Genomic DNA, 27,453 nt, shown 5'->3' with positions numbered 1-27,453 from the left:
TTAGCATGCTAACATTTGCGAATTACAAATAAGAATTTGAAAAAGTACAACTATAGCTGATGGGAATTTCATTAGTTTAGTAGGTATCTCATCAAAAATAACAAATTGAAATTGTGGCCTGAAAAAGTTGGGGGATCAACAAAGTGGTTATAATTTATCCTGAAAGGAATATTTGTCTTTACAAAAATCTGCACAATATTTGTCAGTGCAAGTGTTTAACTTAAATATGCTTGTCTGCTTCATGTGGTTTTATCAGATTATAAAAACAGTGACAAAACCATCCATTAGCTGTCATCAAATTCATTTCAACTGGTGCTGAACTGTGAAGTGTGCACAGAAGGATGCAACATCCTTTTTTAGTTACTGAGCCCCGCCCACTTTAGAACAATAAGAGAGCAGTGAAACAAAGAAAGAAAAAATATCAAGTTTAAAATAAACAAATCTGTTCTACTTTTGGCAGAAAACAGTGCGTTATTTAAGGAACCCACCACTCCGAAAGAGGCAGATTTAAATTCCAAAATAAAACATGTTTAACACAATAGGGGAGGGTTTTAACGGTCCTGTCCACAAAGTGTAACCATCACTGTAATGTGTAATTCTGTGTTGTCCTTGTCAGGACACTACTACTTAGAATCTGCCCTTAGGTTTGTCCTTGTTCTTTTGTAACAATGACAAAAATGTATAATCCTTTGTACCGAGAACACTTCCACTGTGTGTCAGAAAAGCACCCACTGGCCAAACAGCTACTTAGACCAAGACACACCTAAGCTGAAGGTACAAGTTGTAACAGATAAACACATACCAATGTCACCATTTGGCACATTCTGTTATAGCAGAAAGATGTTACAAATCACAACCAAAGGCTTTACAGCTTAAACTCAGGAGAAGCTTGAACAAACAAGATTTACTTCGCACATAACAAGATTTGTTGTGGATTAGGACAATTTTGTTTGCTGTTTTATTCAATTTAGATCCCAAAGATCCTACATACATTAAGTCAGTTAAAGCTTTCTCACAGTCAATAGGCTATAGTTTGAATCAAGTGGTAGCAGCTGTTGAGTGAATGTGATTGATGACTTATTTCAGGGTTCCCACTCTTTTTAATAAAAAAATAATTGACAATGATCTTTCCAGGACATTTTTCAGGAGTTTTTCCTCAACAATACAGGACAGCACTTGCTCGCAATTGGTCATATAATTCATGGGTAGGCCTAGTACTGACACATTTAACCCCAGTTTTATTCCTCCTTTTGTGTCTCAAGCCCCTTTTACACTGCCAGTTCAAGGCGGGATTATTACACCACTGTTATGTTCCGTCTTCTGTGTAAAAAGCACAGAGGCAGGATGGGAGAAGTTGTTCATTAAGCCTACATCTATCTAAGTTACACCAGAAAGAACATAGCAATACATTGAAAAAATATATTTATAAAATTCAAGTGTCATACTTTTCTATCATCTTTAAGTTGATTAGAAAGTGGCTCAAGGTGGCAATCTTATATCGCTCGCAGGACTCGATTGTGAATGTGACAGCTCTGGGAGCCTAGCCTGGAGCTGAGGCGGCAAACTAGAATATGCTAAGTGTGCTAATGGAAATTAGCATCGCGAGCGCGATAATATTATCTAAACAAACAACCCATTTTACTTCACACGCTTAACATAAAATGACGTGTGCACATACTTACAGGAATATAACAAGCTATTAGCTGCTGCCTTTACATTGCTAACAATCTGCTGCTTCAATACTGCACACTAACCAGGTACAGCAACCTCAAAGGGTCAAAACTCAGAAACGCATTGGGTTTAAGAATACAGCCACCACGAGGATGAGACATTGCGTCCCAGGTGACGGCAAACCTGTCATACCGCACAGCTTATCCTACCAACAGTCAAGTTTCAAATGAAAATATGCACCTAGGTTTATATATGCAATCTGAGGGGCTAAATGAAATTAAAATTTTCCAGGACAACATACATTATTTCCAGGATATTTTGTCATTTAATCAATTTCTAGGTGTTTCCAGGACTGGAAAACTAGTCTTTAAATTTCCAGGTTTTCCAGGATGCGTAGGAACCCTGTTATTCGGCATTGCATTATTACCATGACACAGAAGAATAACAACTACAGGTTAGGTGTGGGTGTGTAGGTATAGGTGTGGTTCTTTAAAGTGAATCTTGTGTGTTCTATACACATTCAGATAACTTAAAAGTATGACACAAAAGGAAAAAAAACATTAAATAAAATATAAAATAGATATTAAAATATATATAAAATAAAAATGAAATATTCCGACTGTTGTTTACAATTCATATGCAACTAAAAGGCAGACAGAAGCAATTAGAGATCAGACAGCTTTGGAAACATCTCAAAGCTAATTACAAAACTACAGGTAGAATATAACAGACAAACTACACAGCTCAAGTCTTCACAATGAACAATAACAGACAAAACCCAGACTACATACAAGCTAAGAATTTTTTAATGTTTTTTTTGTAGGGGATACATTATAAAAGGTGGGTCCTAGCTTGCTAACTTTGACTAATACTTTGCTAACATTGCTGACTGCTAGCTTGCCAAAATTGCTGACTGCTAGCTTGATAACATTATCGACCGCTAGCTTGATAACCTTCCCATAAGCAAGCCACGAACAACAACATATCCCTCATGTTATGCCAGCTTACTTTTAAGTGAGCTAAGTAACACTTTACTTATGCCTGCATTCACTGAAGCAAAATGAAACACTGGAAAGACATATTAGTTTGAAGATGTTATTATTTATATATAAAAATAAGTAGCCTATTTACACATCCAGCAGACACAGAATAACATTAGCATTCATTTAAAGTCAGGTTACTAGCCATTTGGTAATTATACATTTAGAGTAGTAATGCTAAGTTTGGTCAGAGGTGCAAAGTCTCAAACTTTGAGGGAGTGTTTAGTCCACCCACTTTTTTTTAGTTTTTAGTTCCCTGTTGAGCAACTAAACCTAGCCTCCCTTATACCCAGAGGACAAGTAGGCGTACCTCTTCAATGTTGAGATTTTTGGCTTTTAGGATCTTTGTGCATCCTTGTAACTATCTCTACATTTTCAAAGGACAATACAGGTAATGAAAATACTCTATAAAAACATTTTTGAAGAGATATTTTGCTTTAATGTCTAAGTGATAGAAAATGATGAATGTCAAGTAACAGGGTTTCTTTCCTTTTGGACTATTGCTTTTGTTATTGATGTGATTTTTTTTATGTTTCATTGCAGAAGTTTGGACCAATCCCAATGAAACAATTAATTTCCAAAAACATCTACAGTTTACAGTTACATTTCCTGAATGCACAGTGCTGCTAAATGTTCAATTTGCATCTTGGTTTTATCTGCATAAAAGTGTGAAAGTGTGAACTGTCTAAACCTCAGAAGAATCCTGCTGAATCAGATAGCAAATGTTAGATGGTCGTCCTAGCATTAATGTGCAATACTGTACCCACAATGTGTGTATAGGCAGAAATATTTGACAGTACAAATTGAATTTAAATTATTTGTATTTTAATTTGAAGGGTCAGAAACAGTTACCAACTTATTTTGTGGAATGTTTTTTTAGTAAACATTCAGACACAGAAAGAGGAGGGGATGTTAATTTAGGCAGGTGGAATATTGCAACACTTCTGCAGAATAATTCACCTACACTATTTGTTTACTATTTGTAGCCTAATTAAATTCAATCGACTTTTTCAGAGTTTGGCAATAATCCGCATTCAAAAACACAACACACGTTTTAGTCAACCATTTAAAAAAATGAATTTAATGTTAATACAAATTAAATTTGTGATTCAAATTCAAAGATAAATAATTCAAATCCAGTTTTTCCTGACATATTTCTGTCCCATATGTGTGTACGTATGTTTGTATAATTATTGGGTTTATGTGTTTATGTAGGTAATGTTGCAGTTTTGAGTAATACATTTCGAGTACATTTATTCTGCCTTCTGTTACTCTGTGAACATTTAAAATGTCATTAGATCTGGTGAAGTGCACATTTGTTTAGTTAATAATCAACACCAGTTCCCAGTGTGATATCAAATGTCTGTGTTCTTGGGAATTCCATAAAGGAGTCAGGCAACATGTTGGAACAGGTGGGGCAGGGTGTTCGTGGGAATCTGAGGTGGGACACAGAGTTCAGCAAATTTCTTTCTTGGTTCAGTAGCTACATTTGATCTGATATTGGATGCAGTAGCTTCTATGCAGAAGTCAGAAGAGAGAGAGATGGGGAATCACTCGTCCTTGTCCTTGAAGCACTTCACTGGCTTTCAATGCGTTTCAAAATAAGGCTATAGTTATCAATTTTTTTGCGAACTCAGAAGAAGAAAACATTTAAAGATGACAGATACTTAGCCTAAACATGCACCGATCAGCCACAATGTTATGACCACTGACAGCTCGAGTGAATAACAAGATTATCTTGCTCCAACGGCATCTGGCAGTGGGTGGGATATGTTAGGCAGCAAGTGAACAGTTTGCCCTCGAAGTTGATGTGTTGGAAGCAGGAAAAATGTGTAAGGGTCATGTGTGGCCCAGGCTCAGTGATGCGCGTGGGGAGCGAAGGTAGGCCTGTGTGGTCCGATCCAACAGAAAAGCTCCTGAAGCTCAGGTTGCTGAGAAAGTTGATGCTGGTTCTGATTGAAAGGAAACACACAGTGTTCACCTCAGCACACCTTCCGAGGTCTAGTGTAGTCCACGCCTCAACGGGCCAGGGCAGTTGGTAATAAAGTTATGGCTGATCGGTGTATGTAGAATCATCAATCATTAATCTACATTATTTCGGTTTTCAATTCACAGACCAAATGATGAATAACAATCATATTATCAAAAAAATCGCCTTTTTCAATCAATATTTTGGATGAATCATTATTTTATTATATAGCTGAAATTTGACCCTACAATAGGTTAATCATAAGCAGTTTTTAATTTCTCCCCTTTTTTAAATAAAAAAATAAGTTACATATTTATAATTAATATAGTTATTACGAGTACATTAACATGTCTATTTTTTTTCTGGTTTTAAAAAACACAAAAAGAAATATATTTTGACTGATGTACTTCGTGTATTGGAATTGCATTGTAAATATTAGCTTCCTGCTAATAAAAACAAATATATAAAAAAATTCTGACTTTATGAATCACATTTTTTTATATTTTAATAACTACACTATTTGGAAATTCTTACATTTATGTAAATATCAATGGCAAAATAAACACACAAACTAGCACAACACAATCTTCCTTATTTGTTTTACTGTCTCAAGTATATTCTTGGCATAACGCCCATGTTTTGTGCTTTCAAACCTGTAAGCAATGCATGCTAAGTGTACATCATTTGATGAAAAGGGAAAAATAAACATTATTTTATTTGTGTCCTTTTCCCACAGACAGCGAGGATGGCAGTCAATTGGCCTGGCCTGCTGTCGATAGGAGTCTTTTACCTGATCGTACTGGGCACGGGTATCTGGGCGTCCAGGAAGTCGAAACGTGAAGAGAAGAAATGTACTGGGAACCGCAGTGAAGTCACGATGGTCGGAGGGCGAAACCTTAACATCGGGGTCAGCATCTTTACTATGACAGGTAGAAGTAACACAATGATAATTATATCTTAGTCAATCAACAGGGCCTTAAATGTTCCTTATAGCAGTTAAACAGGGACTTTTATTTTGAAAGCAGAGGCCCAAGAGGAAATGTTTTCAAAATATACATTACAATAATTTCGATGACTGTCTTTCTCATTGTAAGTATGCTGTTACTCTGATTGCCTGCCACCTACATGATGAGCAATAAATACCCTTGTTCTTTGATGTTTTGCAGCCACTTGGGTGGGGGGAGGCTATATTTTGGGTAATGCTGAAGTGGTCTACGATCCAACTAAGGGGTTGGTGTGGGCGACCGGACCCATTGCCTTCTCTATAAACATGGTTATAGGTGAGTAATCTATAAAAAGTTACTACCATAATTCAATTACTTTTCACAATTCTGGGTGTTTATTATGTATCTACTATGAATAAGGACATTTTACTCGTTATAACAATGTTCCGTTTGCTGTCTTTTTACATTTAAACTTTATTTTGAAGACTTGCCAGACTTTTTTTTCTCAAAATAAAACAAATGTTTAAAGTGTTCTTTTTGTGTGACTTCAGGTGCACTCTTCTTCGTCAAACCTATTCGCTCGAAGAACTATGTCACCCTCATGGACCCGTTTCAAGAGAAATACGGCAACACTGTAGCTGCTATTGTTTTCATTCCCGCTCTCGTTGGCGATATCTTGTGGATAGCATGTGTTCTTGGTGCACTAGGTGAGTCAGAAACGTATTCTCTCTAATTATCAGTTTGTTGTACTTAGTAAATTGCTAATACATTACATCAATTTTAGTTTTGAAACTTGTGGGTGTCTAACTCTGTTTATATCTTCATGGTTACAGGAGGGACAGTAAGTGTGGTCATGGATATTGCTTCCCCGCTGGCTGTAAGCGTCTCTGCCGCTGTGGCAATCTTCTACACATTAATGGGAGGACTATATTCTGTGGCCTATACCGACGTCATCCAGCTCAGCCTCATGCTCCTTGGCTTGGTACAAACATTAGATTTACAAGAAAAATTCAAAGCATTTACGCATGTTAGTCAGGCTATTGGTCTGTGCAACACTTTGGTCCAGACTGAAATATTTCTAACTATTAGAAGGATTACGATTATTTGCAAATGGGGATAAGTCTGGAACCTCTCAGTTTCCTTTGAATTACAAGGGACCTTATCAACAGTATAGACATGTGACATTGTGATAGCTTGCTACACTATGAAGCTAGTTTAACCATCCAATTAATTAGCTTCTCTTTCAACATAATACACAGACATTTTAGTAGCCAGCACTTAACATTTGTAGGTAACATAAACTACTGTTTGTTTTAAACAGAGGCGAAAGCATACTAAGGATATTCTAATTCAACGGCAGCCGTCGCCAACTCAACGCCAATCAAAGGCTCCCATATAACTTAAATGGTTGTGATGGGCCCAAACTGAATAAGGTTCTTTACAATCTTTCAGAACTTGACAGGGACCAGATGTCTCGGCCAGAACAAGCAGATTTCTCAGGTTCCCAGGCAAGGTTAATGACCAACTAGTTCCAAACTACTAAGGATATTCCCTTGAACCTATTACTTTGTGTTAAATGCTAATTAGCAAGAGGTATCATGCTAATAATTTAACCTCACACCTTGCTTTAATATTTGGCTAAAAGCACCACGTATATACTGTATTTGTAACTCTTATTTTCACTCCTTATTTCAGTGGCTCTGTGTCCCTTTTATCCTGACAAGCCCCACCTCTGCTAACTTCACTGTTGCTGCAGTGACCAAGCTGTACCAGGAGCCATGGATTGGCACGCTGGAGCTGGAAGATACAGGTCGCTGGATAGATGACATACTGCTACTGGTAACTGACAGTTTTATTGGCCCCGAATGACATATCTGGAAAATCTAGAAAGACTACACTGGTATGACATAAACCAATTCCTGTCTTTATTCCTCTCCAAGGTCTTTGGAGGGCTCTGCTACCAGGCTTTCTACCAGCGAGTCCTGTCCACAGCCACAGATGCCCAAGCTCAGATCACCTGCTATGCTGGAGCAGTATTATGCCCAATCCTTGGCATCCCATCACTAATCATCGGAGCAGCGGCGGCATCAACCAGTACCTACTTTTAGCTATCTTCTTCAAACTATCTTGTTGTATAATCATCCCACTCAGAAATAACCCTTGGACTCATGTTTGTTTTTTTATTTACATGTGCTTAATGTCCATCAGATTGGAACCAGACCAGCTTTGGTTCTCCCAGCCCGTACGAACAGGGCAAATCTGGGATGATCTTGCCGATTGCCCTTCAGCATCTTTGCCCCTTCTACGTCTCGCTGGTTGGTATGGGAGCACTTGCTGCCTCTGTGATGTCATCGGTTGACTCTGCGCTACTGTCCGCCGCCTCGCAACTGGGCCGAAATATCTTTAAGAACATCATCTACAAACAGGCATGTCTTTAAAGGTTCTCAGTCATCCAGGTCATGGTATTTTGAAGCTAAACCCAAAAGGGCAACTGGACTTGTTTCAAGTTCTTGAAGACCTCTCATCTGAAAGACTTCTTCAGTTCTAAACTGACTGGTTGACGGAGCTAGAAATATAAGCCTCTGTAAGCTACTAATGATCTACAGAGGCCTATATTTCTAGCTCTGGAACTGAATAAGCCTTTTGGACGAGAGGTGAAACATCTTCAAGAACTTCAACCAAGTCCAGTTGCCCTTTTGGCCTTAGCTTTGAACCTTACATGACCATTATTCATGCTGTGGCATCAACAGGGGGATCCAAATTTTGGTTGAATAAAAGTATCTTGATGGCTTATAATTGATCTCTGTTTCAGGCATCAGAAAAAACAATTATCATGGTGGTTAAAGTGTCAATCCTTCTGTGCGGAGTGATGGCAGCGGGCCTGGCCATGTCAACAAGGTCCATCCACTTGTTCTGGATTGTCAGCGCAGATGTTCTGTATTCCATGATGACCCCACAGGTGACCTGCATCTTCTACTTATCGAAGTGGGTGAACAAATACGGGGCCTGTTCTGGCCTCACTTTGGCAGTACTACTCAGAGTTCTGGTCGGGGAGCCCCTGATAGGCCTTCCTGACGTGCTTCCCCTGCCGTGGGACAAGATACAGGACGATGGTCACCGGTACCGCTTGTTCCCTTTTCGCACTGCCATCATGCTCATCACCACTGGAACAATTATACTTGGTTCGCAGATTGCTGTGTGGTTGTCTAAGATGAGGAAGCCTAGAGATGAAAGTGAAACGGACACAAACTTACATGTCATGGCTCCACTCAAAACGGATGCAGAGGATCAGGAGAGACTGAATAAAGAACAGACCTTCTTGACCTTGCAAGGAAGCAATGACGGCAGGGAAAAATGTTGATGTGTTTTATGTCGTTGGTGTTTAAGGATTTCTTTAGGGGGTCAAAAGGGAAACTGTAATATTTTCTTTATGAGTGGTGTTTAATATTCTTTTATTAACAGAAAGTATTGGTACTTGTAATTACTACTTTACTTGATACTTGAAATAAGCTGAACCAATATTTAATGATAAAATAAAACTGACTTCACTGAATTATATTTGGTTGGAGTGTCGTTAAATTCTTTGTGTGCCACTTTTTTTACAATCAGTTTGTGTATTTTAGAGACACATAAGCAGAAGTTTCAAAGGGCCTAGATTTTAGAAAGCTCCCTTCAGAACCCAAACAGACACAAATATTGCACTTTAACACAGTATGGCTTTCAAAGTTAAGAGCAATAAAAGACATTTTTTTAACCGTTAAGTGACTTTCATGAAGCAACTTTCCACATGTTGCCCAGTGCTGACATGACATGACAAGTTTTAAAATTCCAGTGAGCAGAGACGGTGAAATGTATGTCTAAGCCTAAAAAGATGTAACACAAAGTGCGTAAAGCTCAAACTTACCGGTACTTCAACCATGCAAAGTACTAGATAAAAGAGTAGGTTTAACCAATTAAAATAAAAATAAAATAACCAGTGCAAATAAGTGACAATTATTTTCAAAGCTGTGAGACCGTACATCAAAGTATTTTCATCCGCACTAAACTGGGGTCGAGGTTGATATTTCAAAGCAGATACACCAAAGGCGAGAATAAAACCAAAACTATTTGCACAGGAAGATACCATTTAGTGAAATAAGTAACAGTAATTGATGGTTTGAACCATAGACTGTATAAAAAGATGGACGACATGACAGCTCCCTAAAAGTGAAGCCAAAACATTTTGGGCGCCCCCTGCTGACTGGCTGCAGTATAGGTCATAAAGCCCGCCTCCTTCATGTTAACAGGTGGGACTATAAAATCAAAATACACGCCCGGTAAATTTTTCTCAAACATGGCTTCTGTCATTATAGCTAGTTCTTATCATGCTGATTTACGTCCAAGTGTTCATTTTTCTGTTTTTTTTCCTGTTTATTTTTAATTAGTAATTCGTTGCTGTCAAAATGATGATTGACAGCTCCGTTGACAAATTCGGCTCCTGCAGCCGATCATTTCTGGGTTAGCAGAGTAGAGGACGATCCGTGAATGGAAACGTAACTTAAACAATCACTACAGTCATTGAAGTTTCCATACCTGTGGAAGTGGCTACGGCCGCTTCACTCGCCGTTCTCGACTGCGCAGTCTTTGGCTCCGTATGACGTCACCATCGCAAGATGGCAGCGCCTATCACAGGGGCTATTTTGGCATCAATTACGTACAATGGGAACAGATGGAGACGCGTTGTCCATCTATTTATACAGTCATTGGTTTGAACCAGCTCTGCAAGGACTGTACTGATTAAAAGAGTCTGTAGTCAAACCTTTATTTCCATTGTTTAATTTTGACTTTTAGTCAATTTGAAAAAATACTTTTAGGGTGCTTTCTTTGGTGTGGACCTAACAACCGGACCACGGTCCGCCAGAAAAGACGGGACTCGGTCTGTTTCCAAATGAACCACGGTCCGGTTTGATTTAGGTGAGAATGTAATCAGACTTAAAGTAGGACCTAATACAGGAAGCACACCAAAAAACTGTGCATTGTGGGTTGTTAATATATGTTGACACTTGCAGAGACAGCCAGGCATCAAGATGAGTAGAGGACAAACAATTTCACAAATGCTTATGGAAACGCACAAGAATACGGAGGTATTCAAACTGTTCAGTGAAAAACTAAAGGAGAATGGAAGCGTTTGAACTGTGGAACAATATCCGTTAAACGTAAAAAAGAATTCAGACAAGACATAAAAGTCCGCCATTCTCTCTCTTCTTGTTCTGTCTCTTTGTTTTCTTCAGGGAGTTTTCCCACGTGGAAATTCTGACCAATCAGAAAGCATTTTTCTCGCAGATCAAAACTTTCGGTCCGCTGGTAAAAGTTGCCTTGTGAACACAAACCAAACTCAAGGCAAAATGCAACATTGTAACAATTTGGTCTTTGATTCGGATCAAACAAACGGACTTCAGGTGTGAAAGTACCCTTACTTTAACCAGGCGAATACTACATAAAAGAGGTGGTTTAACCAAGAAAAAGTTGAAAAAAAAATCACAGCGCAGGTGATAATTGTTGTCAAAGCTGTGAGACCATACACCAAAATATTTCATCTCAGAGTAGATAAATCAAAAAGTGGGAATAAAATCAAAACTATATTAAGTTAGCATTTCAAATAAGTGAGTAAATGTCATTGGTGGTTTGAAACAGCTCTGCAAAGATTGTACTCAGTTATTTTGAATAAAAGAATCTGTAGTCGAGCCTTTATTTTCATGATTTTATTTTGACTTAGTCAATTTAAAAAAATACTCTTAATCAGTAATGAACAACAGTATCTCATAATATCTGTATCTCAGATAAACCCTTCAGATTAACATATTTTGAAAGATTACCTTTGCATACTTAAAATGTAAAAAAAATAACTGCTCCTATTCGGTGAATTACTGTATCACTATTACTAAGCAGTAACTATATTTTACACTTACTAGATAAAAAAAGTCATCCCTGTATTAAAACACTCACTTCTACTTTCATGTGTGTGTCTGAAGATGCAGTTTAAAAGTGTCCTCTTGCCTGAATATTTTACCACATTTCAAACACTGGAAAGACTTTGCATTGGAGTGGATCTGCATGTGCTTTTTCTGCGCCCTCAAAGTGTGAAATGATTTAGGACACACTGCACACTTGTAAGGACTCTCTCCTGTATGTCTGCGCATGTGAACCGTCAAAAAGCACTTTGCTACGAATCCTTTCCCGCAGTGTTTGCACGTGTACGGACGCTCGCCCGTGTGATACCGCATGTGTAGCCTCAACTCCCCGGAGGAGAGAAAAGCCTTCCCGCATTCTGTGCACAGGTAGTTCTTCTCCCCTCGGTGCATCCGCATGTGTCTCGCCAGGTGCTGGATGGAAGTCTTTCCGCAAATGTGACACTTGTAGCGTCTCTCTCCTGTGTGTATGCTAACGTGCGAACTGAGGCTGTGTGAAGTCCTGAAGCCCCGGCCACAGTGCGAACACAAATACGGCGTCTCACCCGTGTGATTCCGGCGGTGCACGTGCAGGGACGCCATCGAAGCGTACTTCTTGTCGCACCTGTCGCAGTGGAATGGCAATGTGTGTGTTTTTATGTGGCTCTGCAGTGTGGACACATACATGAAGGCCTTCCCACAGTACTCACAAGCATTCGGCGTCCCGCTCTCAGAAGGGCTTGTGTCAGTGTCCGCTTTCTGACAGCCGTTATCAGTGTCAGGTTCTTTAGACTGGAGTCGGCTGGGTTCCTGGATCATATGAGCCTCTCTGATGTGCTGCATGAGACCCGACACTTGGCTGTCCGAGTAGGAACACAATGAGCAGGTGTGCGGTCTTAAAGGCGGATGATTGTTTAAATCTGAAAGATGAAACAGGAAGAGGGCATTCAGAGCTTCAAAAATGAAATGTTTGAAATGAAGATTATAGATTTTTCAAAGTACAAACTCCCTCATGCATGAATATTCAGTGGGAAAACACTCATTTTCAATGGTCTTTTAGACTTGATGCTGCCTTACTTGAGCAGTTAGCACCGGCTAGGTCTTCAATTTGTTCCTCTTTCACTTTCAGGTCTTCGTCTCCTCTGCTGCAGTCGTCCACAGTCGGGGTAACATCAGTGTCCTCTAAAGGCTCCTCATCCTCACTATAATAAAACTCTCCTTCATCTTCGTCTCCCGCAGAGAAAGCTTGTCGCTCTGAAGGAAGCTTTGCGTTTTGTTTTGGAGGAAGAGAGAGTCTTGGCAAAAACATATTCTGGGATTGAGAGAAGCCTGAGGACAGAAGACATTGTTAAGTTAGTTGCAAACACGCATAATATGTTGAGGTGTACATTTAATGCAAAGAGCCAAGACTCCACCTCCTCTCATTGGACGAAAGTGAAGACAAACATCTCCTTTAGTGGATGCTGCCAGCAACACTTGGAGAGATAAGCTGGTGGAGACGCAGTATTGACGTCCCGCCCCTTCTACTAACCAAAACACACACTTAACTTACTGAAAAAACAGGGGAACTGACTGTAGTGATTGTTTAAGTTCCTCTGTTTATATTCCTCCGTCGCTCCTCCTCTACTCCTCCTCTACTCCGGGATCAAAGTGCTGCAGGAGCCATATTTAACGACACAGCTGTCAATCACGACGTTACACCCCCTTTTTATAGCATCAAATAACTAATCAAAACACTTGGACGTAAATCAGCATGATAACAACTAACTATAATGACAGAAACCATGTTTGAGAAAAATGTATTTGATGTGTATTTAGATTTTATAGTTTGACTCATGTCCCATCTGTTAACATGGAGGAGGCGGGCTTTATGAGCTATACTGCAGCCAGTCAGCAGGGGGCGCTCGAAATGTTTCAGCTTCACTTTTATTCAGCTGTCATGTCATCCATCTTTTTATACAGTCTATGCTGAAGACACATGACTTAATATGGATAATTGCCGACATTTAAATGATCTGCATGTTAGTTAGCATAACATGCTATAGCTAAAGAATGTAGCTATAGCCGACCAGCAGCAAATGACTAAACAGGCTTACCATTTCTTTTGGTGCTATTACAGCACACTGTTGTTCAGATTCACAGAAGGTTTCATGAGTTGAGGTATTTTTCAACAACTTAAAATGTTGTCGTATGAACCAAGCTCAAAACAAGGTTTCCATGTAAACACTCCATTATTGTCGGGATCAACAACCTTGTAGAACTCGATTTGAGCTATTCGATTTTTTTGGCGGGTACTGTTCTTTTAAAGAAAGAGTCCAATGCATGATGGTCAGATGCAGGAGAAATTTTAAAACAAATGTTGATCTTATGGTCGGCTAGTTTTGTTGTATTGCCATGAGGTTAACCACTTAAACACTAAGCATGTTTTGTATTCAGATATCAGTCCTAAAAAATACAAATCCAGGAATGACTTTCAAGGTATCTGAAGAACTGCGTCTCCTAATAATCACTTGATGCTTTAGGGTCATGCTGAGGTCATTTTTACCTTCTGTCTTTACCACTGCAGAAGATCACTTACACTTGTTTGTGCTTGCTGATTGTTTTTGTTGGAAATGCAGAAGCTCCTTCAGCTGATCTGGTTCCAGAACCAGCTGTCCACATTCTTCCATGACAGAGGGGGAGGAGCTGAGCCACTCTGCCGTCTTTGAAGTACATATAAAACACATTGTAAACATTTACTGCAAAACGAAAAGCAGAACATGTTGACACTTGTAACTGTCTCTTTACTTTATATGTGTGATTAGATTTAAACCCCAGCACTCTATGGATCATTTCAGAATGAACGGCACCTGTTTAATATCTGGAACAGGCAGAAGATGATCCAGTCTAGAGATGAACTTCCATACTAATGTTTGCAGTGCAGCTTGATACTGCTGCCCATAATGGATATGAAAGATCTCCTGGAAAAAAGGAAAGTGAAATGTCAGTACACACTGCTCGGTTCAGTCTTCTTGAGAACATTCAGTCAGGAAAATGTCCACCAATGAATCACAAGTAACTCTAGGTGAGTCAGTTCACTGTCAAATATAGCTTTAATTCAGGTAGCAGTGGTATGAATGTCACACCTTGAAGAACAACATTCTTTCCTCTGCGTCCTCAAGCAGTCTCTGAACGACCTCCACGAAGTTCGACTTTGAATTCTCCAGCTCCTCCAGGTCCTGTTGAGTGATGTAAAAAAGTGACAATAAACAGATTGATTCTGGGTCCCTTTTGAACGATAAACAGAATGCACTATTGGTTCTCAGTTTCATTCAAATCAGGACATCGCTTAGGAAGTTAAAGGCAGTCTGGACCTTTCATCCACACAAGGTTAAGACGAAAGACCAGGGTGAAGACGTTTAGAAACTCTGTTTCTGCAGAGACGTGTAGACGGGGTAAACAGCGTTTTTGGCTCATGATGTCAGGCTGTGCGCCGTTATCTCCATGGTGATACGTCACTAATGAGGAGACATTCTTTGCAAAACGACCGGCGTGACAAAAACAGTGATGCTTTTTACAGTTTTACACATATATGTACAGTTACTCGTCTACTTTATCGAGGAACAGAGGCGTCGGGATCGATTTTTTTCTGACTTTTGACTGGTTGCGATTCTTTTTCTTCTTCGCATGACGCGGTTATATCGCCGCCTGTTGGTGTGGCATCCTCATGACAGCGTTTCTGTTGTGTTTTCGTTTGGACGGGGATTTTTTATAACCGTGCTTGTGTGGACAGGTTTTTTTTTTTTTTAAACAAAGGAGGCAAAAACTCTGCCTGAGGTTGAAAATCGGCAAACTGGCCCTTAACTTATGCAGGGCGTGACTATCATCAAAGCGAAATTTTAAATAAAACAAACAACCTTGAATCTAAACATTCACTGACACAGGAAATGAAATTAAAGATCAAATGACACATCTCTAAAGCCACCAAATGGCTCTGCAAAACCATCTCTTCCTGCATCCTCACTGAAGAGCAGACGCATGGAAACGTCAATTAAACATCACAGAGAAACCTGCCCGCACTGAAACCCTATGGGAATAAAGGGGGGCAGGGGAAATCAAAGAAGTACAATTAAGTGCAGTCATAAAGACTAAACAACATGGGGCCCTTCCTGAGCATTAGAGCGGAGATGATCATTGCCTCGGGCAAAGTGAGGCGGGGACATCCTCGATGATCTCTCAGAGGACCAAAAGGGTTAAAGGAGTAATGCTTCCTCATTCTGAGTTTGACATGTCGGCCATTGGCCTTGCAATATTTAGTAACCTTTCCCTTCTGTCCCCTAAAACAGAGCATCCGTTTGGTGTCTCTCACATACAGTGAAAGCCTTGCTGAGGTCCCAAAGGTGACAAATGGAGTGTAGTAATGTCTATTTTATTTTACTTCAGATCAGATCAGAACTATAACTGACCGCATATGGCTGTGATATGATTGCTGTCATTCTTGCAGGGCTAGGCTCAGGCTGAAGCATGTAAAACATGTACAAATACATACAGGGAATGGATGCCATCGAACGCTCTTTACTCATCAGGTTTGTCCTGATGGTGTCCGCAGAAGAGCGTCAGAGAGACAGACTTGTTCGAGAAAGGAGACCTCTGGTGATAATTTGTATCCCATTAAAAACCTTGCGAACGATGAACAATCAGAGCATCCAAAAACAAGCTAAGCTATTGTAAGCAGCAGCTCCTCCTAACATGCTGTGTCCTCCAATGCGTCAGAGAAAATGTTACTGTTACATTCTCCACGAGCACAGCACTGTTTGCTATGTACTCTTCACTGCTATAAAATCGTAGTTTCCCCTTCAACAAGAGGACGTTAACGGTGGCAGACATGATGCTTTCATAGTGGCAGCAATGATCTAGTAGTGTGTCTGGCAGCCGTACAGCCCAACTTGCTGTGTGGGCTGCTGTTTCTTCCCAAAGAGGAAGTTGTTTCAGTATCAGGCTCCGTCTATACGTACACGGGTATTTTTCAAAAGGGAGTTTTTCCCTGCTTCATTTCCAAAAAGAAAGCCCCATCCACACAAGCACGGTTATACATTTAAAAAAAAAACAAATGAAAACGCAAAAACACAACAGAAGAGCTGTCATGAGAATGCCACACCTACAGGCGGGGATATGACCCGGTCATGCTAAGAAGAAAAAGAAAATCGCGGGCAATCAAAAGTCTAAAAAAAATTGTATTGCTGGAAGACTACCTGGCGGACTGCAATCCCCATTGCATCAAGGATCATATGTGTGGACTGATAGTGAAGTGGAGTTATTACTCAATATCACACTGGAATATAAAGCAGTGACCACCATAGTGCCTTCTGACGCCTCTGTTCCTCAATATGGTGGAGGAGAAACTATACATATGTGTAAAAATGTAGTCCGTCATTTTGCAAGGAATGTCACCTCATTTGTGACACCTCACAGAGGTGCACAGCCTGACGTCACAAGTCCGTCTATACGTTTCCGTGGAAACAGAGTTTCTAAAAGTCTTTAGCCTGGCCAGAGTCTTACATAAGATCTGTTTTCAGTGACTTAAAACGCTGTTTGTGTGCGGACGAAAGTTTTGAAAAATACCTGTGTACATGTTGGGTTCAATATTCCGCCACACCTGCAAACTTACCTTCTGATCACAGTCGGAGCCAGATGTGAGGTTCTGAATGAGCGTCAGGTGAGGCTGGATGTTCAGCATGTTGGCTGTGCTCTCACCGCAACACAGTTCCAACACCATCTGAAACAGACGTCACAACAGACGCTTAGATTTTGTTCTCCTGCTGTTTGTCTAATGTAATGTAAAGTTACAAGACAAAAAAACATATAGATAAGAAAAAATACTTTGATGCTTCTTACCCTCGCCCTAAGCCTGAGCAGGATTTGCACTCTCTCTCTGGGCGTCAGCAGCTCTGGTGCCAGCTCCGTCACCACCCTCACCAGCTCCTCCACCTTCCCATAATGCAGCACGTTACAACTCTGGACCACTTGCCAGGCGAAGGCACACATCAGACGCAGGGTAGGAACCAGGAGGCAGAGTGAGGAGACGGACAAGCTGCAACCTGCAAATGGGATCAGAAAGCCCCATGAACTTGCAATTAAAATAATTGAAAGGGGCTCTCTAAGTTTGTTTAATTAGCAAGAGGAATAAATACATATCAGCTCTTTCTCATGAATTAAGTTACCCATTTTATTTATGGTGCATGTTGTAATGAGAGTAAAAACCCAACCTGACAGGCTAAATTCAGGGTAAAAGATCCCTGCAGAACATACATTTCCTGACTGTGTACTGCTGTCATTTAAGACCACCGTAATTTACAAGTCTGTTTTTTTCCGCTCACAAAAAAAAAGAGAAATCCTGCTTAGCCTGTCTGGAGGTTTACTAGAGCAGGATAACTCGCATTCTAGATGTTCAAAACCCAGTTTAAGTAGAAAAACATTCCTTTTTTTTTTACCTGACTTTTCCACTGCGTTTGAAAGCTCTCGCGGTGACGTCTGCAGAGATGCACAGGCTGAATCTCTGACTCGAGCTGCTTGTTTGGTCTCAGCCTCTGACATTCCACGGCTGAGGACTTTATCCATAATCTGAAACCATCTTCCTTTTTGTTTTTTAGAGTCCTTCTGTTCCTTAATCATTCTGTATTTTTCTTTCAGCAGTCTTATCTTCGACCTGCATTGACTCGTGGTCCTATCGAAGCCCTGAGTGGCGAGGTCGGAGCTCAGCTGAGCAAACACTCTCTCATTTGTCGGATCTGACCCGAGCTGCTCCTGGACGCTCTTCTGCGCCCATCGCGTGAGAAGAACTTTGACTTCATCTGATGTCCAAACAGCTCCAAATGTATCTGTTGAAAACATAACTTAATTAAAAAACAAAAAAGCTCTCAAATAGCCAGATAAACATTTTGTAATACAGTTTAAAACAACACACCTTTTGTGTCATCATATTCTGGTGATTTACTTTGTGTCATCACAGCAGATGGAGCCACATCTGATGAAGTCGCTCCACCAGCACCAAGGACGCCATCCAAAATTGCAAACCAGGATTCCTCAGTGTTTTTACTTCTAACTTCCACTTCTTTGATTTTTCTGTACTCTTCCTTTAGGTTTTTCACTTTAAGACTGCACTGATGTGGTGTCTTATGAAACCCCACCAATGCCAGCTCACTGCTGAGGTACTTAAAGACTTCAGTTTTGGTTTCTGCTGTGAGAAGCTGTTCCTGAATGTTGGGTTGTGCCCAGAGGGTCATGAGCACCTGGACTTCATCGGGCAACCACTGGGTTACATCTTTGGGAGAACAAAAAGCAAAATAGAACAAAGAAGTTACATTAAAAAATATACAACAGTTAGTTCTGACCAAGTAATCTGATTGGATAACAGGCATTATAGCAGTGCTGATATAGAGAACAACAGCACTGGGACTTTTTTTACTCTGTGTATCACTCCGCCTCAGCCAGGTGTTCTGAATACTGTTAATAAACGTTACAGCAGACTGTGTATGGTACCTCTGAATCACACAGCAGACTCTTATTTCACTGGTTGATGATAAATTAAAAGAAACAGATAAATGTACATGATAAATGTGAGAATGTTTGGGTTGCTTGGCAACAACAGTCCAGTTTCAGTTAAGTTGTGGAACTATTTGAGCTGGTGGAGCAAAAAATAATCTGTTGTTGATTATTACTGTTTATTACTATTTGTATAACTGTTGTATAAAAGCAAAATCACACTCAAGGTGATGTTATACTGAATATCAGCACAGCTGTGATATCTGCGACCAAATCCCAGCTGTGATGATATTCAGTATAACATCACTCCCTCTTGTGTGATATTGCTCAACGATAAAAATTAAGATGACAATTAATTCAGTCTAAGTTTAGTACTTTAAATGACTGATTCTTTGTTCGACCAGGTCAATACTCTGTGGGACATGAAACAATGTTTGCAAGGAGCAAACCTACACAAGCTACACAACCTACAAGATGCAGAATTTCGTATACAATTAACAGTAAATGGAAACACAATATTGGTCAGTATTAAATATGAATCTGTAAAATACTAAATAAGAAAGCACAAAAACTGACATTTTAGGTTTGTCTGGTCGAACTTAAGTACATAACAAATTATAAAACTTCTTAATTTGAGATATTTCATCTAAGATTTAGACGGTATTTAAGATGTTAATAATCAGATATTGACAGTAACTGTGGCCCAATAACATGAGATGGGAGCTAAAAAAAAGTCCCTCCCTTTCTACATCGAAAGAGGCCGTTACTGCAGAAGGTTCTTCAGAAGGACATGACAAAGTGCTTCACTTGCAAGCTGATTTGTTCTCTAGCAACACCTGCTGTAGCTTGTTTGAAATTGCATAAATGAAGAAAAGAGCAAACTGAAAGCAATCCTCAGATGTCGACTAATGCTAAAAAAAACATTTGGCTAGCTTTTAGGATTTTATTTCTAGGCTACTTACCATCAGTGTCCACATCCACTACTGTTGGTTCTGAATATCTTCTTGCTCCAGCCTTGGAGCTGAGGACATCATCCATAATGGAAAACCAAACAGTTCTTTGCCGTCCAACCCTGTGTTGACTGTTTTTCATTCTCTTGTAATCCTGCTTGAGTTTTTTGATTTTCTCCCTGCACTTCTGTGGGGTTTTGTGGAATCCGAGTGTTTCTAGTGCGGCGCTGAGGCGAGCGTACACTTGATTATTTCTCACGTTGAGGAGAAGCTCTTTTTGAATTGCGGGATTTGCCCAAAGTGTCAACAACGCTTGGACTTCTCTCTTTGACCAGGAGCACCAGCGCGAATCTGCAGGTTATAAAAGTGGATAAACAGAGCATTAAAACTTTTAGAAAGTTAATTCACAAATGAAGACGATGCTCTACAGCCAGTTCAGTATACTCATTCAGCATTTAGGTGACGTACATTTTCTTACACTGTATCTATCCAAAGACTACTTTACTTGCATTTGATTGATGTTTGCATTGCATCGGAGGTCACTGTGGTACTTGTAGATGGACCATCAACATCTACTAGTTGAATGGAGTAAAAGTCAGGGTCTTGTGGGTTCCCTGGGTGGCAAGGTGTTAGGACTGGTGCAGGGCAGGTTATGAGGGTGTTACTGTAGCTTCCAGGAATTTCCGTTGCAGTGGATGAATCTGAAAGAGAAATAAAAATGTGATAGTTATGAATGTACTTTATTGTTTGGTACAGTCAAAGAAACAATTTGTTACACTCTATATGCACCGTTTTCTTTTTTTAAAACCTAAATCTGCCACGGCTCAATACAAACAATAAAGTTACAAATCATGCCACTGACATTATTATTAAAGGCACTACAAGTAAACACGAACATCTCTTTTACATTAATATTGGTCTGTAAATGTGCCCTGACATACTGTATTACCCAGGTGTTACATTCAAACAAGATGACTTTCATTTGTCGGCACTAGAATAAGCTAAATATGATTATTTTCTATTAGAATAACAAAGATAACTTACTTGTTTCCACATCAGAAATCATGAACTTTTGTATCACAGTGGCTGACTGTACACTGATGTCTGCCGTAGCTGGACTCAAGATAGAGTCCAAAGCGTCATACCACCTGAAGTTCCTTGTGAACTCTTCACTTCCGTCACTTTGTTTCTTTAATCTCCTGTATTCCAATTTAAGCTTCTTTATCTTATCCCTGCACTGTTTTGCAGAGCGAAACATCCCCATGGCAGCCAGTCTGCGTGATACTTCACCATATACTTTCTCATTTCTAACAGATTCCCCCAGGCCACACTGAATTTTCTCTTCAGACCACACTGCAATGAGCGCATGGGTCTCCTCATGAGTCCAGTTCACATGAGCGTTCATGTCCTTTTCTTTCTTTTTCTTCTTAATTCAAGAACAGCAGTTATCTGGTGGAGTTTTTTTTTTCCAAAATGGCGCTCCTTCCTCTTGTCGCTTAAAATACGTCATGCTATTTGAGCCAATCAGAGTACAGTTTCATAGCTACACGGCTCGGTTGAAGGCGGAGACGTCGGTTGTTCCCACCACCAGCGTGATGACGAACTTAAATTCTTGATAACGCTTTGGCTGGTAAAGCAAGGCAGAGCCGTGCCGTGCCGAGCCAGTGGAAATGTGCTATTATACCCTCAAGTGGTCTCCGTAAGTGCACCTTACTTAAAACGAAGCGAGTGCTGTCAGCACTTCGTGTGTCTCTACCGTTAAGTCAAAAGAGAGGCACAAGAACCTTTCCCGGACATGTATCGCCGTTTTACAAGAACGTCAACATGGCAGCTATCTTACATCACTTTAAACATTGAAAGCGTATGTTATGTTTCTTTATTTGAGAAGGGACAATGCACAACGAACATTAACCTTATATAAAATAAGTTAAGATGTATTATACCGGGTTTTAGCAAATTGCTTTTTTCCGCACGTACTGTCTTTACATAAACACCTTCCATTACTTTAATTACATACAGGTTCCAGTTCAGGACTCGTGCTTTGGGTCAAGACTCGAGTAGAATAAAATCGATTTTCATTATATTAAAAAAGAAGAAAACAGTCCTTTCTCCATTTGTATTTATTTCCCCTCCGATTAACAACAAAAATTAAACACAAATGAGAATATGGTACTTACCAAATGGCTCACATACATAGCTGCTCACAGGATAAGTAAAGCACAACTTCATCACATATTTGCATTATGATTAGGTTGTTAATTATCTGTTTTCTTGAGTCAATTCCACACTACTAGAGCAACAAAACGGCATCTATTACTGGTTAAAAATTGAAATTGTAATGAACACAAATAAGTCTTTTGTGACTTAAACATAAGCAGTAAAGTGTAGTTGTAATGTTAACAGTTCAGGGTTATATAAGAAAGCAAGATCTAAAAGTAGTTTGAATCACTACAATTTCCACAAGGATACAGTAACAAAGATAAAAATGCTTCCTCGCGACACTACAACAATTTATAAGATAGCACACAAGCTATTTACAGTCACATGCTTCGTAATACTTTTATTGTATTGTTAACATGATGTTCTTCTCTTAAATGTTTGTGCTATGTTCAGGTAGACAAATGAAAAAGCACATTATCTTTGAAAATAATATGTATCTTAAACCATCATCGTTTTTTGTAATGAAACATATCAACCATTAAAACTCCAAAAAGAAAAACATCTATTGCTATCTGACATTTCTCATCATGTGGAGGCTTAGGATAACTTCCTGACCCTAAACTCACTTTGTCACATCATATAGATACATTAAAAACAGCACTGATGTGCAGTTCAACAATGGTCTTTATTGGTTGGGATGCTCCAACTTGCTGGGCAGCAATGAAACCCAACTTATACCTATTATAACTCAAATTGACAGTCTTTAAATTCAATGATCAAAATAAAGGATCCAAATGTATCTATCACCCACAAAGTCATTTACCTTGAAGATGTACATATTACATGGTTCAAAGGTTCATTTTGTGTAGTAGCTTTCCAAATTAGCTAATTTTAATAATGAGTGATCTGCTGTTATTAGCATTAGCTTTGAAACGCCTGATCCAAGCAGCCATATTTATTACAAAATATGTTTCTTTGATCAATAATCGTCACTGCCCTCATCTTCCTCATCATACTTCCTCTTGAGGGAGTGCTTCTTGTGCTTCCCCCTGTGTCTCCGTTTGCCAGAGAAGTCGGGGTTAGCGTCCCTCGTGTGCAGCTGCTCGTGCTTCTTAAGAAGGCCGGGGACGGAGAATCCCTTCCCGCATGTCTCGCACGTCCAGGGCTTCTTGCACGTGTGAGTCCTTTTGTGGACGTTCAGGTGGGACGCCAACTTGTAGGTCTTCCCGCACACGTCGCAGCTGAACGGGCGCTCGTTGGTGTGTAATCTGATGTGGACCTTCAGATTCCCGACCTGAGTGAAGGTCTTCTCGCATATGGAGCAGCGGTATGGTCGCTCTCTGGTGTGGATCCTCAGGTGAACCCTCAGGCAGTACTTGCTGGAGAACTTCTTTTGGCACACGGGGCAAGGGATCTTTGCTTTGGGTATGTGGTCTTGCTGGTGCCTCTTCAGATCAGACAAGTAGACAAAGGTCTTCCCGCACTGGGAGCAGAGATACTGGCGGTCTCCGATGTGGTAGCCCATGTGTCTCTTCAACAGGCTGGGGACGAGGAATCTCTTCCCGCAGCGCTCGCACATGTGAGGACGATCTCTGGTGTGCCAGCGCTCGTGGTTGGACAGCTTGAAGGCAGTCGGGAAGCTTTTGCTGCAGTGCTTGCAGGGGAACGTCATCTGGCTCGTGTGGCACTCCATGTGCCGCTTAAAGTAGGTGGACTGTGTGAAGCCCTTGTTGCAGATGTTGCAATAGAACGGCTTTTGGCCGCTGTGGGCTAGCATGTGCTTTGTCAAGCTCTGCAGTTTGGTGAAACACTTGCCGCACTGGCCGCAAGCATACGGACGCACTGTGCTGTGGGTCTTCAGGTGGTTGTTGAGGAACGCCTGTGTTCTGAAGCTTTTGTTGCATGCCGTGCAAACGAAAGGCTTCTCTCCCGTGTGAATGCGCTCGTGGTCCATTAGCTTGGACTGGTACGGGAAGCTTTTATCGCACACACTGCAGGTATATCGGTCAGCTGGAGGCCTGATTTTCTTCTTTCTTCTTATGCTCGGCTTCATGTCGTCCCCTGCGCCAAATCTAGGCGGAGGAAGAGGCGGCAGGGCCGGGAGTGAGAGCGAGTTAGTGGCTATCTGTGACACCCACTGATGCAATGTGACGCGCTGAGTCTGGGGCTTTTGGCCGTCAGTTGTTCCTACGCTGCCAGCTTTCTGTAAGGGGGCAGTTTTAATCGGCACTTTAACGACCCTGAAAGGGATTGATTTCAAATCAGGCACACGCTGCGAATCTGGTTTCTCGGGTGTTTCATCCTCTCTGTTTTCTAGAGTTGAAGCAGATTCTTCCTGTGTGATCTTCTCTTGCACCATATCTTCGCTCTGAGCAGTTGTCTCGACACTCTTTTCATTTGCAGTGCTACCATCAGCCGTTTTCTCGCTGTATTGCTGTACAGCCTTTGGTCCAGCAACAGGAGCTGCTGGGCCATCAGAGTCATCCGACATCACTCCTAAGTCTTCTGTGTCATTGAAGGAGGCTGGGCTTGTTTGGTTGAGGGGGACCTCTAATTGCTTTGGTGACTCAAGTGGTGGAGGTGGGGGTGGTGGAGGTGGAGGTGGTTCTACAGGCTTGGGCCTGAAGGCGAGTGAAGAGAGCACACAGTCGCCCACAGAGGACGAGATGGTTGCTGTACAAACAGAAGGATTTGTCAATTTCAGTTTGTCTGCAATAAAAAGTGTCATTATTTTTTCCTCCTTTTTCTCTGTTTCCTCATGTGTTCATACAAACGGTCTCAAATATACCTTTAACACCAAGCAGTCCTTTGGCCTGCTGGTGCAGGAGGAGACTCCTCAGATCCACCTGGGTAGGGATGAAGCCTCCACAAGCCTCCAAGACGGCGGGCTCCGTTGAGATCATGGCACCAAGCTGAGGTAAAGACGAGATGTAAACAATGAAATTGCAGAATAGATTTTCTTCTTAGTTCCGATCTTATTTTAACATGTCTTCATTGTACGATACACACATTATGACCTCAGGAAGCCTTAGGATGCTACTTTAACTATTTTATGTCACTCAGACTGCTGAAAAACAGGTGACCAAAACAAAATCCTTAATCGAGGTCCTAAAAAAACTTTTCCTATCTCCCCCCATTTGCCCACAATGCTGTGACTGCCACGGAGGACATGTGAAAATGCAATGACAGCACATGTGCATACCTGGGAGAGGTTGGGAACAGGAAGAAGTTGCTCCATTTTGCACACCAGACCCGCGATCAGAGCCTGCAGCGCTGTATCGAACTTTGTGCCATACTGAACAGGGAACACTTCCTGCAGAGAGGGAATGTGTGAGTGTGAGCAATGCAACTATGACACTGTAATGGCTGAAAGAAAGATACATGAATTTAATGCACTATGTATCACTATGCACTGTTTTATGCATCTGAATTTGTGGTGTTGACAAAGGAATAATTGTATAATGTAATCACAGGAATTAACACTATGTTGACCAGATGTCATTGCCAATATAACATATTCAAATACATCCACAAAGCCTCCTTTCTCAAATCAAAATGAGCTAAAATAGCTTTGTCAGATGACCATATTAATGTAGATGTGGATACCTGGAAGAAGCGCTTCCTCTCAGCAGTGCTTTTCAGCAGATTCTGGACCAGCACCATGAAGTTTGTTTGAGATTTCTCCACTTCTGAATCCTTCTGTAACAGGAAATAACGGAAACCAGCTGTAATCTATACTGTGCAACTGTATTGTTATGTTTCTCAGAATAAAATAAGTTTCCATTCTTACCCCTAAAGACGCAGAGACCTTCAACTTGTTTACGAGAGTTTGGATTGCCCTGGTATCGGGTGGGCCGTCTTTGTGAAGCAAATCCAAAATGATCTACATAAAAGACACAGATTATAATCAGAATCAAAATTAGGTGAACATCAAGTAGGATTGCAGCTATCCTAATAGAGGTTCCTGGAAATGCTGTCAATGTTTTTCTAAATAATAGCTTTTCTTTCTCTTACACACAACAGCAAATATGACAAAGATAAAATCACCCTTGCTCTCAAACCCAGGAGGAGCTGGGCTGTCTGCTTGAAACTCATGAGCTCTGGAACGGTCTGCGTCACCATGGTCACGAACTCCTCCACTTTCCCGTACAGCTTCACGTTTCTCTGCCGTATGACCTGCCATATGTACGAGTATGTCAGCTGCAGAGGGGAAGCCATCAGGCGAAGGGAGGCCAAGGGGATGGCACCTCCAGCACCTGTGTAAGATGATGTAAGAAAGGTTTGTTGGGAGTGTGTAAAAGAAGGTTGACGGGTCTTTGATGTCAACGTTTATAGATATTTTATTGAATCCATTCAAGTATTTTAAAGGTTGCACTGTTTGCCTTATGACTGTCAAAATGAAGTATGTACAAAATAGGGTGTAACATGCTTGTTCTCATTCAGTCTGTGATACAGTATAACGTGTGTTGTATTATATAACTTTATTTTAACAATGTATATTTTCCATTCTATCAGATATAATGATATGGACCATTAGATATGCAAGATGTGTGTGCAATCTGCAAACAGCAGAGCTGGTTTAACAGGTGGAGACGGGAGCAGTTGTAGGGGGCGCAGCAGCGCTCACAACACGCTTTGATTATTGCAGCTAGCTGCAGAGGGGTTGAAACGATGTGCACGTTTGCGTGTGCACGTGCAGTAGTGAAAAGAATGAGCGCCAAACTGCAGCTGAGTTACAGTCAAACTTTAACTAGATGGCGTGGGCGGTGTATATTAGTTAACAGAATCATCGTAGTGGACATTCCACGTTGCAGCGGCCGATCAGGACATCCGGATGGAGGGATGGTTTCATTTAAAATCAAGCAGCCTGGACATTCGCTGCTAACGCTTGTTAGCCGGCTAACCGCCAAACATCACCAAAATAACTTAAAACACACTGCTACACGCATGTTGACTTGCGATTAAAAGCAAACTGTCAGTTTGCTGCAACAGATGGCTTACGTTGCCTCTTATTTTCCGACTGCCATTATTAGCGGCAGCTGCTGACAACTTGCTAACGTTAGCTTAGCAACTTACCAGTAGCATCAGATCGTTTCTCCATTCCTGGGTCAGGTTGTGTCGCTAATTCATGAGTTAATCAACCGACTGCACCGATATACGGACTATGTTGCAGATCACCCCTAAATATAATGTTTTAATGTATTTAATCGTCTTTTCGCGACCGTCAAGCCACGAAGAATAATGGCGACCGCTGGGTAGCGGCTTTCCAAA

At 40.8% G+C, this 27,453-nt stretch overlaps 4 protein-coding genes and 1 long non-coding RNA gene across 5 annotated transcripts in view; 1 reads left to right on the top strand and 4 right to left on the bottom strand.

Annotated features, from left to right (window-relative positions):
• The window catches only part of LOC138599196 (high-affinity choline transporter 1-like), a 29,254-nt gene extending 20,129 nt beyond the window's left edge, over positions 1-9,125 (top strand). The window contains exons 2-9 of the mRNA XM_069670697.1: positions 5,417-5,609; positions 5,847-5,960; positions 6,176-6,331; positions 6,458-6,606; positions 7,320-7,463; positions 7,565-7,718; positions 7,833-8,050; positions 8,437-9,125. Coding sequence (XP_069526798.1) covers positions 5,426-5,609; positions 5,847-5,960; positions 6,176-6,331; positions 6,458-6,606; positions 7,320-7,463; positions 7,565-7,718; positions 7,833-8,050; positions 8,437-8,985 — 1,668 coding nt within the window. The 5' untranslated portion in view covers positions 5,417-5,425 and the 3' untranslated portion in view covers positions 8,986-9,125. The remainder of the gene's footprint in view (positions 1-5,416; positions 5,610-5,846; positions 5,961-6,175; positions 6,332-6,457; positions 6,607-7,319; positions 7,464-7,564; positions 7,719-7,832; positions 8,051-8,436) is intronic.
• A 2,315-nt stretch (positions 9,126-11,440) lies between these two features.
• On the bottom strand, positions 11,441-14,699 carry LOC138599730 (zinc finger protein 624-like). Its single transcript, XM_069671485.1, has 5 exons — positions 14,677-14,699; positions 14,401-14,511; positions 14,130-14,253; positions 12,629-12,880; positions 11,441-12,471 (listed from the first exon to the last, which is right to left on the bottom strand). The coding sequence occupies exons 1-5, from the start codon at positions 14,689-14,691 to the stop codon at positions 11,618-11,620; spliced, it is 1,356 nt and encodes a 451-aa protein (XP_069527586.1). The 5' UTR covers positions 14,692-14,699; the 3' UTR covers positions 11,441-11,617.
• Positions 14,700-14,716: 17 nt separating this feature from the next.
• LOC138599729 (uncharacterized) lies at positions 14,717-17,549 on the bottom strand. Its single transcript, XR_011308729.1, has 3 exons — positions 17,426-17,549; positions 17,199-17,306; positions 14,717-14,769 (listed from the first exon to the last, which is right to left on the bottom strand). It is a non-coding gene; the product is annotated as an uncharacterized lncRNA (long non-coding RNA).
• A 931-nt stretch (positions 17,550-18,480) lies between these two features.
• On the bottom strand, positions 18,481-21,502 carry LOC138599834 (zinc finger and SCAN domain-containing protein 29-like). The gene is made up of 4 exons (XM_069671589.1): positions 21,067-21,502; positions 20,532-20,723; positions 20,035-20,373; positions 18,481-18,851 (listed from the first exon to the last, which is right to left on the bottom strand). Exons 1-4 carry the CDS (start codon positions 21,425-21,427, stop codon positions 18,481-18,483), a joined length of 1,263 nt encoding a protein of 420 aa, XP_069527690.1. The 5' UTR covers positions 21,428-21,502.
• Positions 21,503-22,050: 548 nt separating this feature from the next.
• On the bottom strand, positions 22,051-27,431 carry LOC138599542 (zinc finger protein 184). The gene is made up of 7 exons (XM_069671259.1): positions 27,259-27,431; positions 26,230-26,438; positions 25,973-26,065; positions 25,789-25,881; positions 25,385-25,495; positions 24,971-25,094; positions 22,051-24,855 (listed from the first exon to the last, which is right to left on the bottom strand). The coding sequence occupies exons 1-7, from the start codon at positions 27,281-27,283 to the stop codon at positions 23,162-23,164; spliced, it is 2,349 nt and encodes a 782-aa protein (XP_069527360.1). The 5' UTR covers positions 27,284-27,431; the 3' UTR covers positions 22,051-23,161.
• Positions 27,432-27,453: the final 22 nt, after the last annotated feature.

This window comes from Semicossyphus pulcher, unplaced genomic scaffold (assembly GCF_022749685.1).
Source record: "Semicossyphus pulcher isolate SPU_LCO1_2020_fin unplaced genomic scaffold, fSemPul1.0.p SCAF_20, whole genome shotgun sequence".
Taxonomy (NCBI): domain Eukaryota; kingdom Metazoa; phylum Chordata; class Actinopteri; order Labriformes; family Labridae; genus Semicossyphus; species Semicossyphus pulcher.
The sequence above is the reverse complement of the archived record's forward strand: the minus strand, read 5'-3'. Positions and strand labels throughout refer to the sequence as shown.

Excerpts from the sequence above, each read along its gene's own strand:
- LOC138599730 (XM_069671485.1), bottom strand. Across the intron at positions 14,254-14,400 it reads CTGTTCCAGATATTAAACAG|ACGGCAGAGTGGCTCAGCTC; the intron begins GTGCCGTTCATT and ends TGTACTTCAAAG. Across the intron at positions 12,472-12,628 it reads AGCCGGTGCTAACTGCTCAA|ATTTAAACAATCATCCGCCT; the intron begins GTAAGGCAGCAT and ends TTCATCTTTCAG.
- LOC138599834 (XM_069671589.1), bottom strand. The coding sequence starts at position 21,427 with ATGAACGCTCATGTGAACTGGACTCATGAGGAGACCCATGCGCTCATT. Across the intron at positions 20,724-21,066 it reads GATTTCTGATGTGGAAACAA|ATTCATCCACTGCAACGGAA; the intron begins GTAAGTTATCTT and ends TTTCTCTTTCAG. Across the intron at positions 20,374-20,531 it reads AATGCAAACATCAATCAAAT|ATTCGCGCTGGTGCTCCTGG; the intron begins GCAAGTAAAGTA and ends TATAACCTGCAG.
- LOC138599542 (XM_069671259.1), bottom strand. The coding sequence starts at position 27,283 with ATGGAGAAACGATCTGATGCTACTG. Across the intron at positions 26,066-26,229 it reads TCCTGGGTTTGAGAGCAAGG|ATCATTTTGGATTTGCTTCA; the intron begins GTGATTTTATCT and ends TCTTTTATGTAG. Across the intron at positions 25,882-25,972 it reads AGGTCTCTGCGTCTTTAGGG|AAGGATTCAGAAGTGGAGAA; the intron begins GTAAGAATGGAA and ends TTCCTGTTACAG.